Below are 19,460 nucleotides of genomic sequence, written 5' to 3' on the forward strand. Positions count from 1 at the left end.
CCTCTTGGCAGCACATCGCCGTGTGTCACTCCTGGATCATCGAAAATGGGCAAAGATGTGGGAGCTGGTTGCTCCAATCTAGCTTGATGGCAGTGACAGCAGCAGCAATCCACCTGTCAATCAAGTGGCCACGCCCTTAATTATGCAGAAATGTCAGGTTTAATATAATTTAAACGGATGAGTTATAAAAAAAAAAAATTCAACCCCCTCACAGTTGTCATGAAGGGCAAAATTAGCTATGTAGTCCCAAACCACTTTTTGTACCAGGTTTAGAACATATTTTTTCCTGCTGTAAAGTTGGGCATTTTAACATGGAGAGTCTATGGGACTGACTTCTCTTTTGGAGCCAGCCTCTAGTGGCCAGTCGATGAATTACAGCTTTAGTCACTTCTGTGTAGGCTTCATGAGACAGACCGGAAGGTTGCCACTTGGTTTGAACTCATTCATGAATGAAAAACTGTGCATGTAAACATAATAATCAGTGCTACTACAACAAACGCCTTCAAATGACACTCCAGTGAATCCTGCACACTGTTTCTTCAAAGTCAAAATTCTTGCTAGTAGAGCTACAAGTCCTCTAATCCAGTTGTGTCCACCTTTACTTTGATGAACAGCGTGTCGTCTCTCACATAAACGGCATTTCGAGGGGCCTCCAGATCACCGTGAGATATGAATCTTGGGAAACCTGTGGCCACATTAGCATCAGATGTTGGCCGATGAAAGCTATCACTGCTGGTATCGGGGGTGAAAGTATTGCTCATGTGGTTCTTGGAGCCGCTTTGGTCCAGCAGTGTTAAGGTTATGTTCTGTCTGAACGGCCACGGTAGGAGCGAGTCGAAGTCTCCGCGCATTATGGTGATGTAGAGCGACAGGTGTGTGCCTCTCCCTGAGTTGTCCCCGCCGAGGTAAGCCCGCACACTGAGCTTGTAGCCACTTCGACTGGTGTAGAAGGGGGTCGAGTTGAGGGGGGTGCCGGCTTCTTTCCGGTGGCAGTAGTCACGCACTTTCCAGATGAGCTTCCCGTCGTAGGAAGTGGATTCCAGCTGGCGGAAGCGCTGCTCGTTACACTGCAGCTGCTCCACATGGATGTCTAACAAACGAGTATGACGCTGACACGTCTGCTCTAAAGCACCTGAAGGACACACAAACACACAGTTCTACTGTTACAGTTCTACAAAGACCAGAAACAAACTGAATCTAGATGAGTATCTAGTTGTTCAAAGCCTGTATAGGCCACGAAACACACAATGAGCAAAACAACGCACCTCATCAAACTGTTTATTCAATGCACTGAAATAATGGCTGTCTTAAAAAAAAAAGGTGCATACGTCTAAACTAATATTTATAAATCAAATATGATTTTGTAAATTGCATTAACAATACGAATGAAACATAATTGTGTATTTATGCATAGCTTAATAGAAATAGCCAAAGCGTACAAATTCTCCAGACATGTTTTCTAAAAGTTGAACTTATTTTAACTTTACATGGCTTTCTACTCATATGTTTTACGAAACACGAGTGCATCTCAAGAATGCGCTGGTTTCTGTGAATGGCTTGGTTTATGTTTTAAAGGGCTCTTATGATGCGATTTCAAGTTTTCCTTTCTCTTTGGTGTTTTGTTTGTGAATAGATAAGATCCTTAAAGTTGCAGACTAAAGTCTCAAACCAAAAGAGATATTCTTTAAAAAAGTTGAGTCAACCACACCCTCCTAAGAACACCTTGTTCTAACATGCCCCACGTTAACATCATGATGTGGGATAATTTGCATAATGCAGACTAAATGTTCACGCGTTCAAAGAAAAAAGGCGTAACTTTTATTCTCGCTGAGGTATTGTTGCTGCTGGCGCCATGTTGTGAAGACACTGTTTCTTTGTGAAAGCAAAAGTTTGGCCTTCCAAAACAGGACACAAATAGAAGTCAGTCGTTAAGTTGTATTTACAACACTGTTCCAGAACAGTTCAACCCAAATATTCAGATGTGTGCTGCGCATTTTATGGAGGACTGTTTCCTAAACTGCTGGCTGTTCTGACTCATAGCCTGTAAGTATGTTTACATATTTAAACAATTTGCCATTGATGATTCAAACGTGAGTTTTAAGCAGTGTAGAGTAGTGCTTGTTCTTTGTCATTTCTCTGATCACTAATCCAGATAAAAACTATCTTTTACGTGTTTAAGTCATTATAATTATGTCCCCACTGGATGCAACAAATACCTCATTTGTAATGGGTTTTATTGGTTTTGTCTCGTCATGCCGGGACACAGCATCACAGTATGTTGAGGGGCGTAACATTTTGTCAGACGTTCAATGTATTCAGCCAATCACAACACACTGTATAGCTGGCCAATCAGAGCACACCTCGCTTTTCAGAACGATGAGCTTTGTAAAAATCAATGCGTTTGAGAAAGGCAGGGCATAGATGAGATAAACTATATGTACAGTATGTGGAAAATATTTTTTTTAACCTTTTTTAACCTTAATCTGCATAAACACATTGTATTACACCAAATACACAAAATAATGTTGTTTTTTAGCAACATCATATGACCCCTTTAACCTAACCTAGCTTCCCTTTCAAGGGAACTTCGAACTGCATCCTCTAGGGGTTGAACACATCATTGTGACCCGTGTCTGAAGCATACATTGAAAAAACACCAACTTGTTGGTCGGCTAAAGTCTCTGATGTCACTACCGGCGCGACTATAAACAGGCACCGGGAGAACACGTCATTCTCTTCTTCGTCTTCACTGACTGTTCTGTTTGAAGCGTGCATCTGAAAGAACTGGTAAGAGCGATCTTTCTCTGTATATCATGGTGACTACTAGCAAGAGTTTAGACAATGTGTGCATCCGTGTCTGCGTTATTTGACACCCGATGACACACACAATCTTTGTGTCATTTGTTTGGGTGACGGGCAATCACACGATGTCTTTGAGGAGGCAATCTGCGTGCATTGTGAGCATTTTTTCAATGAAAAAGCTCAGCTCTCATTTATCTCTCTTTCCGAGGCAAAAAAAAAGGAAAAAAGGCAGCCATCTGCTTCCTGCGGTTCAGGACCTGTCGCTGAGGCACGGAGGAGAATGAGCTAAAAATACAGGTGGATCTGTCTGAATGGTTTAAAGAGGGATTTTCCCTCCAATTCAATTCTCCTGCCCTGTGTATGTAGAGCTGTTGGAGGTTATGGATTGCGCCACGGCAAAGTTGGACTTGCCATAAAAGTGCGCTATGACGCTGTGAGGCCACAAAATTTTTTTTAAAAACCTTGATGAGCATAATCTTTCTGATCATAGCCCTCCAGCTCAGGTGAGTCTGCCATTTCTGCCTGATCTCCATACAGAGATCAAAAAGAAATGGAAGAGGCCATTTTCTTCTCGCATCCATCGGTTTCGGCATAAGAGTTGTGCCGACATCGAAGCGATGTGCAAAAACGGCTATGGGAGGATGCCCCCTGTAGAAAGAGCTTTCTTTCTGCGGGGGAGGCATCCTCTCTTAAAGAAAGACATCTCACTTAAATGGCAAGGCATAGGCAGCAGCGGGTCAGGCTGTGGCTTTATTAAACACGATGGGGGTGCTTCAAGCATATCAGACTGATCTGCTAAGAGACCTGGATAGAGGCGAGGGCCTTTCTCCTGATCAGGTAGCCGCGCCGCACCACGGACCTCTCTCCATGCTAAGCAGGCCGCCTCCGCCATGGGCAGGACTATGGCAGCAATGGTGGCAGCAAAGAGACGTCTGTGGGTGAACCTGACAGACATCGGGAAGAAAGAAAAGGCTTTCTTCTCGATGCTCAGGTTTCGCCTTCTGAACTTTTTCGGTATTTCTGTTGAGACGGTGATCGAGAGGTTCAGGGAGAAGAAGGCGCGCTCTGCTGCTTTTAGATCCTTCGTCCCATGAAGGTCCAGGTCTGAGCCTGAACAACATAGGGGTCCTGGCCTGTCTCAATCTGAGGATCAAAGATGGGCACAGAAGGCTAAAGTCATGACTCGCAATCCTCCCCCACCTGCGGGCAGGGGTAAGAGAAATCGTGGGTCACAAGGAGGTAAGCAGAACCTAAGGGATGTGGTCCAGACGAGGCAGCGTTCTTATCCGAATCAGAGCGATACGGAGGTATCTACTTGTTCCCTTTAGGGATTTTTAACTTCTGCTTTTATCCTCCCCTTCCTAATTCCCCTGTAACCACCAGCTCTCTACCTGACACATAACAGTCTCCTATGCTGGACCTATAATGTTTTTGGCTGGTTCTATGTTCATAGTAACCACCTGACTGGTGGTCCAGACTAAAAGGAGGCGCCCCTTGAGCGGGCCTCCAGCACAGGAGGGTGGGTGAGTATTTAACCCTTACTGTACATACTTATGTGTATTAAATTGCTGGTGGTTATGTGTCTACTAATAAACTCTATGAGTTTCCTTTGCAGTGCTCAGTTACAGTGTTTACTAAACACTCGTCAGTACCAGCCATCCGGCTTTATGTTCCGGTATTAGGCGGCTGAGATCACAGGTTTCTGCAGGAGCCTCCTTGATCATCAGGCCTTGATCATGCAGGTAATTTCATGGATGTCCCTGAGGGGTCTCCTGGGCGTTTAGTTATGCTGTCGCATCCAGCGGGAAGTGGAGGTTGCAGTTACAGATGTCTTCTTGTATATGCTGCCTCAGGTGATGCTCCCCTCACCAGAGGTTTGTAAAATTTGAGCTTGCCTGTCCCATGTGGTTCAGCGCCTGAGAGATGCTTAGGAACTTTTAGATACACACGCTAAGCTCTGTGTACTTTCTGAAAACCACATGGTGGTCAATGTGCACGTGAACACTTTGCACACTTTCTAAAATCCACATAAGTGGTAAGTGTGCACGCAAGACTCACTTACTCAAGAGTTCCGCTCTGCCCTTTCTTGAGATGATTCAACCTTGGTTCCTTGGGCTCCATTCAGCCAGTGTGCATTTGTTTATACACTTCAAGCATTGCCTCCCTCAACATTAGGGACTATTTGGGCGATTCTCGTGGTAGTTTAGCAGCGCTCCCCTTTTCCAAGAAGGGTCGCCTATGAGCGCGCTACCCTGAGCTCTGAGTTCTCCTCTCATATGAGACTGAGTTGTCTGTTTTTTTTTCCCAGAGCACTCCAGTATTATTTCCACAGATCGAGTTGATGTCTCTCAGACATACTGTTTTGAGATGCACCATTCCATCTATGAGCTGCTCTATCAGAGTGCCACGAGAGCCCCTCCTTAGAACAGTATTTGAAAATCCATGCTATGGTAAGTGTGCACATGAAGTCTTTGCACACTTTCTGAAATCCACAATGTGGCAAGTTTGCACGGTAGTATTCTGCGTTCTTTCTAAAGTCCTATATGGTGAGGGCTTTGCGCGGTTGCTTCATGCCCTTTCTTGAGTTGGTAAAAGCCCCATTCATCTTGGGCGCCACTCCACCTATGTATCCTCGGATACCTATCTAAACAGGGTGTTGCTACTAGAGAACTGTTGAGACAGCTCCTTCAGCAAGCTTATGCGAAAGCTAGCGGTAGCCCCTGTGTGAATGGCAAGACTTGGTATAAAATGCTAGGTTCTTAGCCGTATCCCTTTAAAGGAATCTTTCTTGATTCCAAGTCTACAGCTCTACCCCAGGCCGAGGCCCTAACAATTAAGTTTGGTATGTAGCTTAGGCCTTTGGCCGTAAGGGGTACTGTCACAGACAGCCATCTAAACATCGCAGGGGCAACTCCCATGGAAATAGTAGAGTTGGTACTTCATGTTCACCATGATCCTGGCCTGCACTCCCCTCAGCATGGCAGTGTGGGTATACAGTTCCCCATAGCGACCCCTAGAGGACGCAGTTTGAAGTTCCCTTGAAAGGGAACATCTCAGGTTACGAATGTAACCATGGTTCCCTGAGTAGGGAACAAGACACTGCGTCCTCTACCTCCCTGCCATGCTTTGGATGCAAACTTCAGACGAAGAAGTGAATGACGTGTTCTCCCGGTGCCTGTTTATAGTCGTGCCTGTAGTGACGTCAGAGGCTGTCGCCGGCCAACAAGTTGGTGTTTTTTCAATGTATGCTTCAGACACAGGTCACGACGAGGTGTTCCCCATAGCGACCCCTAGATGACGCAGTGTCTCGTTTCCTACTCAGGGAACCATGGTTACATTGGTAACCTGAGACGTTCTCTAATGAGCGTTTCTCTAATATTTTGAATGGAAACTGCAGCAGTGGTGCATCTTGTGGGTTTAACTGGATATAGACTAACAAAAATATTAAAATGCAAAGATGAAAATTACATTATCACCGCATCTCTTGTGCCGCTGATGAGACTCCTAACATTCAGACACACTGTTTTTGCATTCAAATGCAAATTTTCATTTTAAATTCGAGTAATATTCCTTTATTTTATACTTTATGTCTCCTCAACGCAGACAGGCATGGTACTCATTTCAGCGTGTGTTTGTGTGTTCTTTTGACTCGTCACTTATAACACACAACTTTAACTAAAAAAAGCATTAAACTATCATGTGATATATGATGTACAGTCAATAATTATCAATAACGTTTTATCACCCAGGCCTATTTTCGAATAATAATTACACATCAAATATTTGACTATTCATGCACACCCCTAGAGGAAACACACAGGGAGAACATCCAAACTCCAAGGTTTTCAGCACAGCCATGAAGCAGGGACCTCCATGCGCCATCTAAAACTGAGCTTGTGTAGCCAAACACATTTGCATTCTCATACGCAGACTTTGAGTTTCTCCCATCTTGTCCAATAGGTCACTTTAAGTAAACTGTCAGCATTCATGAGTCCAGTCAAATTTGACTTACCGAGGTGTTCCCTGAGGCTTTCAGTGACGGCCACCTGCTGTCTGAGGGAGTCCAGTGATGCCCGGAGGCTCGGGAGCTCTTCACTCAGTTCAGAGCCCAGAACGCCCCGCAGATCCCTCAGTTCACGCTGAACGCTGCAGATCCGCACTCGCTGCTCCTCTACAGACCTCTGCCACACAAACACAGAGACACAGCAACATCTGACTGTACCAAACAAGAACTATGTGCACATCCATGCATGTGGCAACTGTTCCTTTAACTTGGTATTATGAGGGTTTGTGAGAAATACAGAAAACGTTGTTTCTAAAATTACAGGGCGATTAGCTGTGTTTCGCACTCACTAGTCTGACAGGGCTTCTGTACCTGTAAGGTAGTAAGTGTGCTGTCACACAAGGTGATATCCCTGTCCAGATTGCTGACCACAAGACTTTTGTCCTTCAGCACTCCCTGCTGGACTAACATATCCTGCTGCAGCTGCTCCACCTACAACCAAAGCCATGTGTGTAACATTACGTAGAGCATTTTTATTTTTTAGAACTATTCAGCACCCAAGAACACAGCAGTGCCTTTTGCTATAACTTTTACGTATAAGGAACCATTGTTTCAGAATTTATTTTCGTATTTTACAAAGAGCAAGTTTCATACCTGTTTCTCAAGTTTGGTGTTACTTTCCAGAACAAGCCGCACATGGGAACCGAACTCTGTGTTTTCATGAACTTGCACTTTCCCTCTTTTATCCTGAAGGAAAGATAGAGTTCAAAGGCTGATAAAAAGACACTTTCCCTTGCTTCAGGGTTAAATTATAATGTTTTCTTACTCTGGATGTGCAGCCATAGTTTTTATAAATGCAGTCAGTCTCCACTTCAAGACACTCATCAGTATGAGCTTGCAGCTGCAGTGGGGATCAACAAGCAGCCATGAGCAAATTAAAATATCTGTAGCTATTCATGGAGCTGCTAAGGAGCCATGTTGATGGAAAAATATGAAATGGGAGGAAAAATGATCTTTTAATGGCTGCAAAACTTTTGCCTTACCCCGTGAACTGTCAATGAGCTCACAAATCTTTCACATTGTTTCCAAACTTGAACAACACAAAATGCGAGGTGGGAGGAGAAAATAAATTTCAGTGCTTCTGCATGTTTCTTGGAGGAATGCAGTTGTTTTAAAAAGCAAACGCATTGAAATATAACTTTCCCATCAGCAGGAAGGCTTTCCCATATCTTTTAAACGGGTGAAAAATAATTATATTTCAATCCTTCTGCATTCGCCTGCACAGCTTTGTGTTCTTTCTCAAAACTATTGTGGTCTACTTGTAAAAAGTGACATTGTGAGAATAAAAAAAAATCAGATGGGAGTAAAAATATTTCAGTGCTTTCTGAGAGTTCTCATCTCTCTTTGTGTTTCCCTGAGAAATGTTGTGTTTGCTCACAAAAGGTGGGAAGATACATTATATTTTGCTTTTGCAAGAGAACGCAAAGTTTCATGAGGGAACCGAACGTGACACTTTTGTAAGTTAATGCAAACGCATTAAAATATGATTTGCTGTGGCCTATTTTTTTCCATCTTAGTGTCTCCCTAGGTGCTCCATATTAATCTGAAGAGAGCAATTTGCTGAAAGGCAGGACTAGATGCATGTGCAGTAGAACATAACTTTCTTAAAGTGGAGTGAAGTATGTGACTGTGCCAGACCTGGTGTCTTCTGATCATCTGAGGACACTTGTTTGGACATGGGACTTGGATTTCAGGGCATGAGGTCTTCTGATGGGCCTGTGGTAGTTTAGAGGCAAGGTTAGGAACAAGCAGAGCTCAGATGAGTCTTTGCAGTGCTGTGAGAGGGAAGCGGTCTGACCTGCAGCTGAGACATGAGGAACGGCTGTCTGCAGTGAGGGCAGGACTCCAGGCGGAAGGAGCACACGTTCCTCTGGTGCTCCAGCAGGTTTCTGCGTAACACAGTGTCACTGCACCCTGAGTTGGTGCATCTAAGTGGCTCATACTGGCAAGCTTTGAGATGATCCTGAGAAAGATACGTCGTACTGTGATCACTCAGGAAACTGATGCTTTTCATCATCATGTTACGTCATGTTTCACGCTTTACCTGAAGGTTGCATAAAGTAACCCTCTGTGTGCAGTCTGGGGCGTTGGTGCAGTACACCTCTAAGTTTAGCAGTTCTCTTTTACAGCAGTTGTCTTGAAAAATCTGCAAGCATTGGAGCTGCTATTCAGTAGAGTATAATGGCAAATAATGCTACGATTCGGATAAGTGCACATAAACAAGCATTTAAAATGCTATTATTCTCACCTCTTCTGATTTAATAGGGATGCTGTCTAGAGGACATTTCGAACTTCCTCCATTTTCACTTAAGAGAGGAAGGTTTACACATTGGCAGATCATTTTAGATGATTTTGCATGCAATGCACTTTGAGCAGAAAAGTATGTTTATCTTTGCTGATATACATCAAATAGTTTCATTTATTTAAGAAATGAGTATCTCTTACATGTAGGCCCTGACGCACCGAGCGCAGAAGATGTGCCCGCAGCCCGTCTGGTGAGGGTTCAGGACGATCCCGGCGCAGGACGGGCAGATGAACTGCTGCTCTAAGCGCAGCACGAAGCGCAGCGTGCGATTGGTCAGAATGGCTTCCAGCTCCCATGACCTCATGAGCTCTGAGTTCTGCCGGGTCAAGCCGGGACACTCGTTCTCCTCCGCAGCCATGTGCTCTGACACAGAAACAGACACGAGAAAACTGCACTCACAGATGCACCATTAAAGCTGATCCTTCAAAACCCTCCAATAACAGCTGCGACAGATATTACAAAGAAGCAATAAGGGTTAAATTAAGCAATTTATCACTCTTCTGCTCAAAGTTCAATATATTGTAACATTTTTCTGGCTATACAAATTTAGCATAGAGTGTGGTACCTATTTAAAGCTATTTTATTATATATTGTATTTGTATTATATTTATACATTGCAATTATATTACAATAATTGCTGATTTAAAAGTTTGCTTGAATACTAACAGTTAATATTAAAATAACAGAAATAAATATCACAATTAAGTTAAAATGGGGTGAATTTTTTTATTATTGGTCTGCTTTAGTTTGGATGCCAGCATTTACCCTATGTTTTATAAAACTTAGCCTTACTTTACTTTTCCTGTTTTACTAAATTACAAAAAAAAAAAATAGCACCCTCATGTAGCTATGCTTACTTTATTCTTTAAATTATATTTGTAATATTCATCCATTATGTAAGCCATCAAATTATAATGAAAAGGTTGAAGCATGGGAGCATGATTTCCAAAAAGTCCAAAAGTCTGGTGAATCTGTTCATAGAAAAACTTCCATAAAGTTCATCACACCTTGAAATTTTAGAAAATCATACGTTTCGTTAATAAATGTGCTCTATTCGATCTAAAATGATAATTTTTAATAAAATGCATGTTACAAGACTGAAAGTTACAGGTTAATTTGAATTGAGTTTTGCAAAACTACAAGGTGCTACAATGTGTTGAAGTGTGGACAAATATCCTTCTCCAATATCCATCTTTTTGATGATTTACTTAATTGTTCACTTCTAAAATCGTGGTGGCAAGGGTTGCCATTTAATATCACCCCAACTTATAAACACCACAAAACATGGAATCAAGGGATAAAAAGGAGACTTCAATATATCATTGCATAATTTACATCTTCAAAAAATGTAATTATGTTAACCGAATGTGCGTGTATAAACCAGCGGACGCGTCTGTAGATAGTGATGCAGATTTAGAGCACTCTGTTCCTGTGTGAGAGAGTGAAACACACGGGGGAATCCCCAGTGACACTATCAATATAACTCCACTAAAACACTGTCACACGCCTTTATAAAGTGCGCGCACTCACCACCCGAGACACGCTTATCGTGAAAACAACTCAACTAACGTAAACCATGTATTTCATTCACATTTAAACATTTACTTTCGCTTTACACTATCAGCAGTGAACTGTCATATAATTTTGAATATTTATTTTAAAATGCATGGGGCTACATACCTGAGGGTTGATGGCCTTAACAACTCATTCTGAGTAATGTGATCCTGAATAATAATCCTGAGTGTATCACTTGACAGCTCCTCTGCTCAGTGCGCAGCGCCGACGCGACGCACGCAGCACATCACGCTCATGTCGGGCGCGCTGCCACGCGATTAAAGTGAGCGGAAAACAGACTGACCAATCCTAACGCGGCGAGAGCTGGGCTCATGAATATTTATTAGGTAGCGTCACAGGACAGTTACCACGAAACGTCAGCGTGACCTAATGAATATTCATGAAGGAAGCCTTGGTTTCTTAATTTCTTGAACGGAAAGTGCACCGCAGGAAGTTAAGAGACACTAAATCAAATATTCTATAAATAGAATACGCTTAAGAGGCTGAGACACACTTCAGTGTCTTTTAAAGATGAATTAGGAAAGGATACGTCAAGCAAACACTTCAGCGTATAAATGCAATATTAAATGAAAATGAAATTAAGAGTCTGTGTTTTAATGACGAGCACGACACTTTACATATTAACATGCTTTAGGTACAAATTTAAAGAGACTTTTCATTATTTCACATTAATGCCACCACACTCTGAGCTGTCTACAACCGGTTCTTAAAATATTAAAATAAGGTTTTGTGTGTGTGTGTGTGTGTACAGTACAGACCAAAAGTTTGGACACACCTTCTCATTCAAAGAGTTTTCTTTATTTTCATGACTATGAAAATTGTAGAGTCACACTGAAGGCATCAAGGGCTATTTGACCAAGAAGGAGAGTGATGGGGTACTGCGCCAGATGACCTGGCCTCCACAGTAACCGGACCTGAACCCAATCGAGATGGTTTAGGGGTGAGCTGGACCGCAGACAGAAGGCAAAAGGGCCAACAAGTGCTAAGCATCTCTCGGGGAACTCCTTCAAGTATGTTGGAGGACCATTTCAGGTGACTACTGTTAAAAAGAGATGGTCTTCATCCCTCCTGGGGTGGCGCCCCTCTTCTCTCTAGAAATATGGCAAATAGTCTTAGAGTTTATACTTGACTAACTGGGGCCCAGGTCAGGAAGCAGACAGACTGGCTAAACCGACCGTCTGCTAGCTGCCTCCCGTCACAGAGGTCAGTTAATTCTCAGCACATAGAGACTTTTTCACCTAGATATCACACTATAGAGACGGTGTCTGTTCCCCGAACTAGAAAATACAAAAAACGTCCAAATCAAGTTAAGATTAACAATTTAATTGAGGTTCAACAAATAAAAAACAGATGCAATATGGATAAACAAATGATAAAGCTTGGCTTATTGAATATCAGATCCCTATCTACGAAAACACTTTTTGTAAATAATATGATCACTGATCATAATATAGATGTACTCTGTTTGACAGAAACCTGGCTAAAACCTGATGATTACATCATTTTAAATGAGTCCACCCCCCAAGATTACTGTTATAAACATGAGCCGCGTCTAAAAGGCAAAGGGGGAGGTGTTGCTTCAATTTTTAACAACGTTTTCAGGATTTCTCAGAGGGCAGGCTTCAAGTATAACTCGTTTGAAGTAATGGTACTTCATATAACATTATCCAAAGAAACAAATGTTAATGATATTTCCCCTGTTATGTTTGTACTGGCTACTGTATAGAGGCCACCAGGGCACCATACAGACTTTATTAAATAGTAAGATAAGCAGATAAAGTTTTAATAGTTGGTGATTTTAATATCCATGTTGATAATGAAAAAGATGCATTGGGATCAGCATTTATAGACATTCTGAACTCTATTGGGGTTAGACAACACGTTTCAGGACCTACTCATTGTCGAAATCATACTCTAGATTTAATACTGTCACATGGAATTGATGTTGATAGTGTTGAAATTATTCAGCCAAGTGATGATATCTCAGATCATTATCTAGTTCTGTGCAAACTTCATATAGCCAAAATTGTAAATTCTAGTTCTTGTTACAAGTATGGAAGAACCATCACTTCTAACACAAAAGACTGCTTTTTAAGTTATCTTCCTGATGTATCCAAATTCCTTAACATATCCGAAACCTCAGAACAACTTGATGATGTAACAAAAACTATGGACTCTCTCTTTTCTAGCACTTTAAATACAGTTGCTCCTTTACGCTTAAGGAAGGTTAAGGAAACCAGTATGACACCATGGTAATGAGCATACTCGCACCCTAAAGAGAGCAGCCCGAAAAATGGAGCGCAGCTGGAGGAAAACAAAACTAGAGGTATTTCGTATTGCTTGGCGGGAAAGTAACCTATCCTACAGAAAAGCATTAAAAACTGCTAGATCCGAATACTTTTCTTCTCTTTTAGAAGAAAACAAACATAACCCCAGGTATTTATTCAATACAGTGGCTAAATTAACGAAAAATAAAGCCTCAACAAGTGTTGACATTTCCCAACACCACAGCAGTAATGACTTTATGAACTACTTTACTTCTAAAATCGATACTATTAGAGATAAAATTGCAACCATTCAGCCGTCAGCTACAGTATCACATCAGACAGTGCACTATAGACCCCCTGAGGAACAGTTCCACTCATTCTCTACTATAGGAGAGGAAGAATTGTATAAACTTGTTAAATCATCTAAACCAACAACATGTATGTTAGACCCTATACCATCTAAGCTCCTAAAAGAGGTGCTTCCAGAAGTCATAGATCCTCTTCTGACTATTATTAATTCCTCATTGTCATTAGGATATGTCCCCAAAACCTTCAAATGTAATTTTATTAATAAGATTCGGGAGGAGCGCGTCAGATACTTAGCCTAATCAACACAGGTGGACCATAATCAAGTAATCAATCCCATAGTATAAATATCGCTGACTTACCTCTATCCATTGACGGTTTATCAGCATCCCTCCTCCACCCCATCTCCTCACTTCAAGTTCACTTTATAAATAGACGGGGAAGGGGGGGGGTACTCTAGGTTCGGGCCATTCCCGAGCTCGGAGCCCTTCCCCGGACAGCACGCCAAATACGCATTCCATACCTCAGCTAATTATATGTAAGCGTGAACTATTGAAACTTGCTGTTATTAAGCCTCTCATCAAAAAAACACAACTTGACCCAAAAGAACTAGTTAATTATAGACCAATCTCGAATCTCCCTTTTCTGTCCAAGATACTAGAAAAGGTGGTATCCTCACAATTATATTCCTTCTTAGAGAAAAATGGTATATGTGAGGATTTCCAGTCAGGATTTAGACCGTATCATAGTACTGAGACTGCTCTCCTTAGAGTTACAAATTATCTACTCTTATCATCTGATCGTGGGTGTATCTCTCTATTAGTTTTATTGGATCTTAGTGCTGCGTTTGACACAATTGACCACAACATTCTTTTGCATAGATTTGAACACTTTGTTGGCATTAATGGAAGTGCATTAGCATGGTTTAAATCATGGTTTATATGACCGCCATCAGTTCGTAGCAGTGAATGAAGATGTATCATATCGATCACAAGTGCAGTATGGAGTACCTCAAGGCTCAGTACTAGGGCCGCTACTCTTCACGCTTTATATGTTACCCTTGGGAGATCTCATCAGGGAACATGGTGTTAGCTTTCACTGTTATGCTGATGATACTCGGCTCTATATTTCTTCACGGCCCGGTGAAACACACCACTTTGAAAGACTAATGGAATGCATAGTTGATATAAAAAACTGGATGACGAGTAATTTCTAACTGCTAAATTCTGAAAAAACAGAGGTGTTAATTATAGGACCTAAAAACTCTGCTTGTAATAACCTAGAACACTAAGACTTGATAGTTGCTCTGTCAATTCTTCGTCATCAGTTAGAAACCTAGGTGTGCTATTTGATCGCAATCTTTCCTTAGAAACCTACGTTTCTAGCATTTGTAAAACTGCATTTTTCCATCTCAAAAATATATCTAAATTACGGCCTATGCTCTCAATGTCAAATGCAGAAATGTTAATCCATGCATTTATGACCTCAAGGTTAGATTATTGTAATGCTTTATTGGGTGGTTGTTCTGCACGCTTAGTAAACAAACTACAGCTAGTCCAAAATGCAGCAGCAAGAGTTCTTACTAGAACCAGAAAGTATGACCATATTAGCCCGGTCCTGTCAACACTGCACTGGCTCCCTATCAAGCATCGCATAGATTTTAAAATATTGCTTATTACTTATAAAGCCCTGAATGGTTTAGCACCTCAGTATTTGAATGAGCTCCTTTTACATTATAATCCTCTACGTCCGCTACGTTCTCAAAACTCAGGCAATTTGATAATACCTATAATATCAAAATCAACTACGGGCGGCAGATCCTTTTCCTATTTGGCGCCTAAACTCTGGAATAACCTACCTAACATTGTTCGGGAGGCAGACACATTCTTGCAGTTTAAATCTAGATTAAAGACCCATCTCTTTAACCTGGCTTACACATAACATACTAATATGCTTTTAATATCCGAATCCGTTAAAGGATTTTTAGGCTGTATTAATTAGGTAAACCGGAACCGGGAACACTTCCCGTAACACCCTATGTACTTGCTACATTATTAGAAGAATGGCATCTACGCTAATATTAGTCTCTGTCTCTCTTATTCCGAGGTCACCGTAGCCACCAGATCCAGTCTGTGTCCAGATCAGAGGGTCACTGCAGTCACCTGGATCCAGTACGTATCCAGACCAGGTGGATCAGCACCTAGAAAGGACCTCTACATCCCTGAAAGACAGCGGAGACCAGGACAACTAGAGCCCCAGATACAGATCCCCTGTAAAGACCTTGTCTCAGAGGAGCACCAGGACAAGACCACAGGAAACAGATGATTCTTCTGCACAATCTGACTTTGCTGCAGCCTGGAATTGAACTACTGGTTTCGTCTGGTCAGAGGAGAACTGGCCCCCCAACTGAGCCTGGCTTCTCCCAAGGTTTTTTTCTTCATTCTGTCACCGATGGAGTTTCGTTTCCTTGCCGCTGTCGCCTCTGGCTTGCTTAGTTGGGGTCACTTCATCTACAGCGATATTGTTGACTTGATTGCAAATAAAAAGCACAGACACCATTTAAACTGAACAGACATGAAATCAATGAATTCAATGATGAACTGCCTTTAACTGTCATTTTGCATTATTGACACACTGTTTTCCTAATGAATGTTGTTCAGTTGCTTTGACGCAATGTATTTTGTTTAAAGTGCTATATAAAGGTGACTTGACTAGACTACCTCTTGAAGCTCATCAAGAGAATGCCAAGAGTGTGCAAAGCAGTAATCAAAGCAAAAGGTGGCTACTTTGAAGAACCTAGAATATGACATATTTTCAGTTGTTTTACCCTCTTTTGTTATGTATATAATTCCATATATAATTCCACATGTGTTAATTCATAGTTTTGATGCCTTCAGTGTGAATCTACAATTTTCATAGTCATGAAAATAAAGAAAACTCTTTGAATGAGAAGGTGTCCAAACTTTTGGTCTGTACTGTGTGTGTGTATATATATATATATATATATATATATATATATATATATATATATATATATATATATATAAAACAGAGGTACTAAAAGGAGTATCACCCCCTACCCATAAAAAAAACAATTCAGAAACCTTTCTTAATATCATCAGAGATTGTTTACTGTTTGAGAGATTAAGCAATTTTCAATATGCAACCAAACTGCATACAGTAGAATCTGCACTTTTTCTGATGAAATAATCATACCAGTACAAAAAAAAAATAATAATATGTGCCAGGAGCACTGCTACACATATTAAAAATCTAGTTAAGACTTCAAAAGACTTCTAAGAAACTACCCAGAAAATAAGAAATTATCAATTATCAAAATGGTACAGAAGTGAAAAGTGTTTAGACAGTGACTGTTTGCATGCACAAGAATATTTCAGTATTAATCAGTCATATTCTGATTATGTAATTGTCATGTATAAGCATTTAACACCATCATAACCAGATTAACATTTCGGTTTTTAGAAATCTGAATAAGGCCATGTGTGTCTATTGTAAGCAGCATTTTGAGTCAGATAAATACCTTAAAAACATTGTGAGTTATCATCTGCGCATCCAAACAAAGGTAATGCTGGACTATACAGCGGTTAGGAGTCAATCTATTAATGCTAAATATTCTTGGAGCAAAACTACTTAAATTAACATTTGACGAAGAAGAAATAGCTTTAAAAAATGTGTCGTGACACATTTCTTCTCATGTTCTTGTGTAATATTAAGAACATCACCGAAAACTTAAATGGCAAGAGGATCCCCATAGTTTCCAGAAGAGAATAAAGGGGAACGAATGTAGATTAGTTCTGTTCTGTTTATGCTTATTACAGTACATGCACACAGTTATATTCAGAGCTGTGGATTGTGTAAACATCTTTTCAGAATAAAGGTTTAAACAGAATATAGACCTTTAACTGGAAAATGATGTGCACTAAACCACGATCTGATCAACTGATCTCCGATCCCCAGTTCAGGATCCTGCACTTTACAGGGTGGAAAAAGGGTAACGCTACATGCTAGTCTGATTAACAAATCAAGTCTGATTAACAAATAACACATCACTAAAGAGACAGCTTAGTGCTGGTTGGAAAATGTGGATCATTTACACTTTCCTGCAAGTCAGACAGGTTTATAAACAATCCCAATTCAATCTGACTGAATATGGTTGTTATTATAAAAATAAGTGTTTTGTACTCAAAAGGGACTGAAGTAGTTTTCGGTATCCATGTCCAGTTCAAAAAAATAAAAGTATGACAGTAAGGAGTTTCTATGCTTTTCATTAGCAATTACGTATTGAGATTATATAAGAGCACTTTGATGGCAAGAGGATTCGGACAGGTGATTTTCTGTAAGTCTGTAGCACCAAATATAAAAATACGAAATTTGTAAAAATGACACCACAGTAATCAACCACAAACACAGATGAACAACAGAATGACAAGCAAACCCCATTTACAGAGGTCTGCCTTTACATAATAATAGATAGAAATAAACAACAATAAAAAGTGCTGAGACTGAACACAATATGTTCAAGACTTAAAGTACAACATTGTCACATAATTACCAAATCTAGAATAAAAAAAAGATTAAATAAATAGAATGTTACGTAACTAATATATATACAGTTTAAAACAATCTTTTCTAGTATTCAGAATGTGAACGGCTAATGGATAAGCTTCAGTGTAGAGCAGAGGAGGGCGTGTCGGACGGGATGCCCAGCAAAGAGGGCTTCAGTGTAGAGCAGAGGAGAGCATGTCTGACGGGATGCCCAGCAGAGAGGGCGTCAGTGTAGAGCGAGTCGGATGGGATGCCCAGCAGAGAGGGCTTCAGTGTAGAGCAGAGGAGAGCATGTCTGACGGGATGCCCAGCAGAGAGGGCGTCAGTGTAGAGCGTGTCGGATGGGATGCCCAGCAGAGAGGGCGTCAGTGTAGAGCGAGTCGGATGGGATGCCCAGCAGAGAGGGCTTCAGTGTAGAGCAGAGGAGAGCATGTCTGACGGGATGCCCAGCAGAGAGGGCGTCAGTGTAGAGCGAGTCGGATGGGATGCCCAGCAGAGAGGGCTTCAGTGTAGAGCAGAGGAGAGCATGTCTGACGGGATGCCCAGCAGAGAGGGCGTCAGTGTAGAGCAGAGGAGAGCATGTCTGACGGGATGCCCAGCAGAGAGGGCGTCAGTGTAGAGCGTGTCGGACGGGATGCCCAGCAGAGAGGGCTTCAGTGTAGAGCAGAGGAGAGCATGTCTGACGGGATGCCCAGCAGAGAGGGCGTCAGTGTAGAGCGTGTCGGACGGGATGCCCAGCAGAGAGGGCGTCAGTGTAGAGCGGGTCGGACGGGATGCCCAGCAGAGTGGGCGTCAGTGTAGAGCGGGTCGGATGGGATACCCAGCAGAGAGGGCGTCAGTGTAGAGCGTGTCGGACGGGATGGCCAGCAGAGTGGGCGTCAGTGTAGAGCATGTCGGATGGGATGCCCAGCAGAGAGGGCGTCAGTGTAGAGCGAGTCGGATGGGATGCCCAGCAGAGAGGGCGTCAGTGTAGAGCGTGTCGGACGGGATGCCCAGCAGAGAGGGCGTCAGTGTAGAGCGTGTCGGACGGGATGCCCAGCAGAGAGGGCGTCAGTGTAGAGCGAGTCGGATGGGATGCCCAGCAGAGAGGGCGTCAGTGTAGAGCGTGTCGGGCGGGATGCCCAGCAGAGTGGGCGTCAGTGTAGAGCGTGTCGGACGGGATGCCCAGCAGAGAGGGCGTCAGTGTAGAGCGGGTCGGACGGGATGCCCAGCAGAGAGGGCGTCAGTGTAGAGCGTGTCGGATGGGATACCCAGCAGAGAGGGCGTCAGTGTAGAGCGTGTCGGACGGGATGGCCAGCAGAGTGGGCGTCAGTGTAGAGCATGTCGGATGGGATGCCCAGCAGAGAGGGCGTCAGTGTAGAGCGAGTCGGATGGGATGCCCAGCAGAGAGGGCGTCAGTGTAGAGCGTGTCGGACGGGATGCCCAGCAGAGTGGGCGTCAGTGTAGAGCGTGTCGGACGGGATGCCCAGCAGAGAGGGCGTCAGTGTAGAGCGTGTCGGACGGGATGCCCAGCAGAGAGGGCGTCAGTGTAGAGCGAGTCGGATGGGATGCCCAGCAGAGAGGGCGTCAGTGTAGA

At 42.4% G+C, this 19,460-nt stretch overlaps 1 protein-coding gene across 2 annotated transcripts; it reads right to left on the reverse strand.

Annotated features, from left to right (window-relative positions):
• Positions 1 to 359: 359 nt before the first annotated feature.
• On the reverse strand, positions 360 to 10,986 carry LOC132131605 (TNF receptor-associated factor 5-like). 2 transcript variants are annotated; one of them, XM_059543667.1, is made up of 11 exons: positions 10,851 to 10,986; positions 9,311 to 9,533; positions 9,114 to 9,171; positions 8,910 to 9,011; positions 8,664 to 8,828; positions 8,504 to 8,581; positions 7,632 to 7,706; positions 7,460 to 7,552; positions 7,178 to 7,297; positions 6,815 to 6,983; positions 360 to 1,132 (listed from the first exon to the last, which is right to left on the reverse strand). In XM_059543667.1, exons 2-11 carry the CDS (start codon positions 9,526 to 9,528, stop codon positions 567 to 569), a joined length of 1,644 nt encoding a protein of 547 aa, XP_059399650.1. In that variant the 5' UTR covers positions 9,529 to 9,533; positions 10,851 to 10,986; the 3' UTR covers positions 360 to 566. The 2 variants fall into 2 exon arrangements, with proteins under 2 accessions (XP_059399650.1, XP_059399649.1); XM_059543666.1 differs by having other exon boundaries at positions 9,311 to 9,613; positions 10,851 to 10,985.
• Between the last annotated feature and the right edge of the window lie 8,474 nt (positions 10,987 to 19,460).

The sequence above is a fragment of the Carassius carassius genome, chromosome 48, assembly GCF_963082965.1.
Source record: "Carassius carassius chromosome 48, fCarCar2.1, whole genome shotgun sequence".
Taxonomy (NCBI): domain Eukaryota; kingdom Metazoa; phylum Chordata; class Actinopteri; order Cypriniformes; family Cyprinidae; genus Carassius; species Carassius carassius.

What these genes read in the sequence shown, in the direction of transcription:
- LOC132131605 (XM_059543667.1), bottom strand. Translation starts at nt 9,528, where the DNA reads ATGGCTGCGGAGGAGAACGAGTGTCCCGGCTTGACCCGGCAGAACTCA. An exon ending in TCCCTATTAAATCAGAAGAG is followed by an intron (nt 9,012 to 9,113) that starts GTGAGAATAATA and finishes CAATGCTTGCAG; the next exon opens with ATTTTTCAAGACAACTGCTG. An exon ending in TTACTTTATGCAACCTTCAG is followed by an intron (nt 8,829 to 8,909) that starts GTAAAGCGTGAA and finishes TATCTTTCTCAG; the next exon opens with GATCATCTCAAAGCTTGCCA.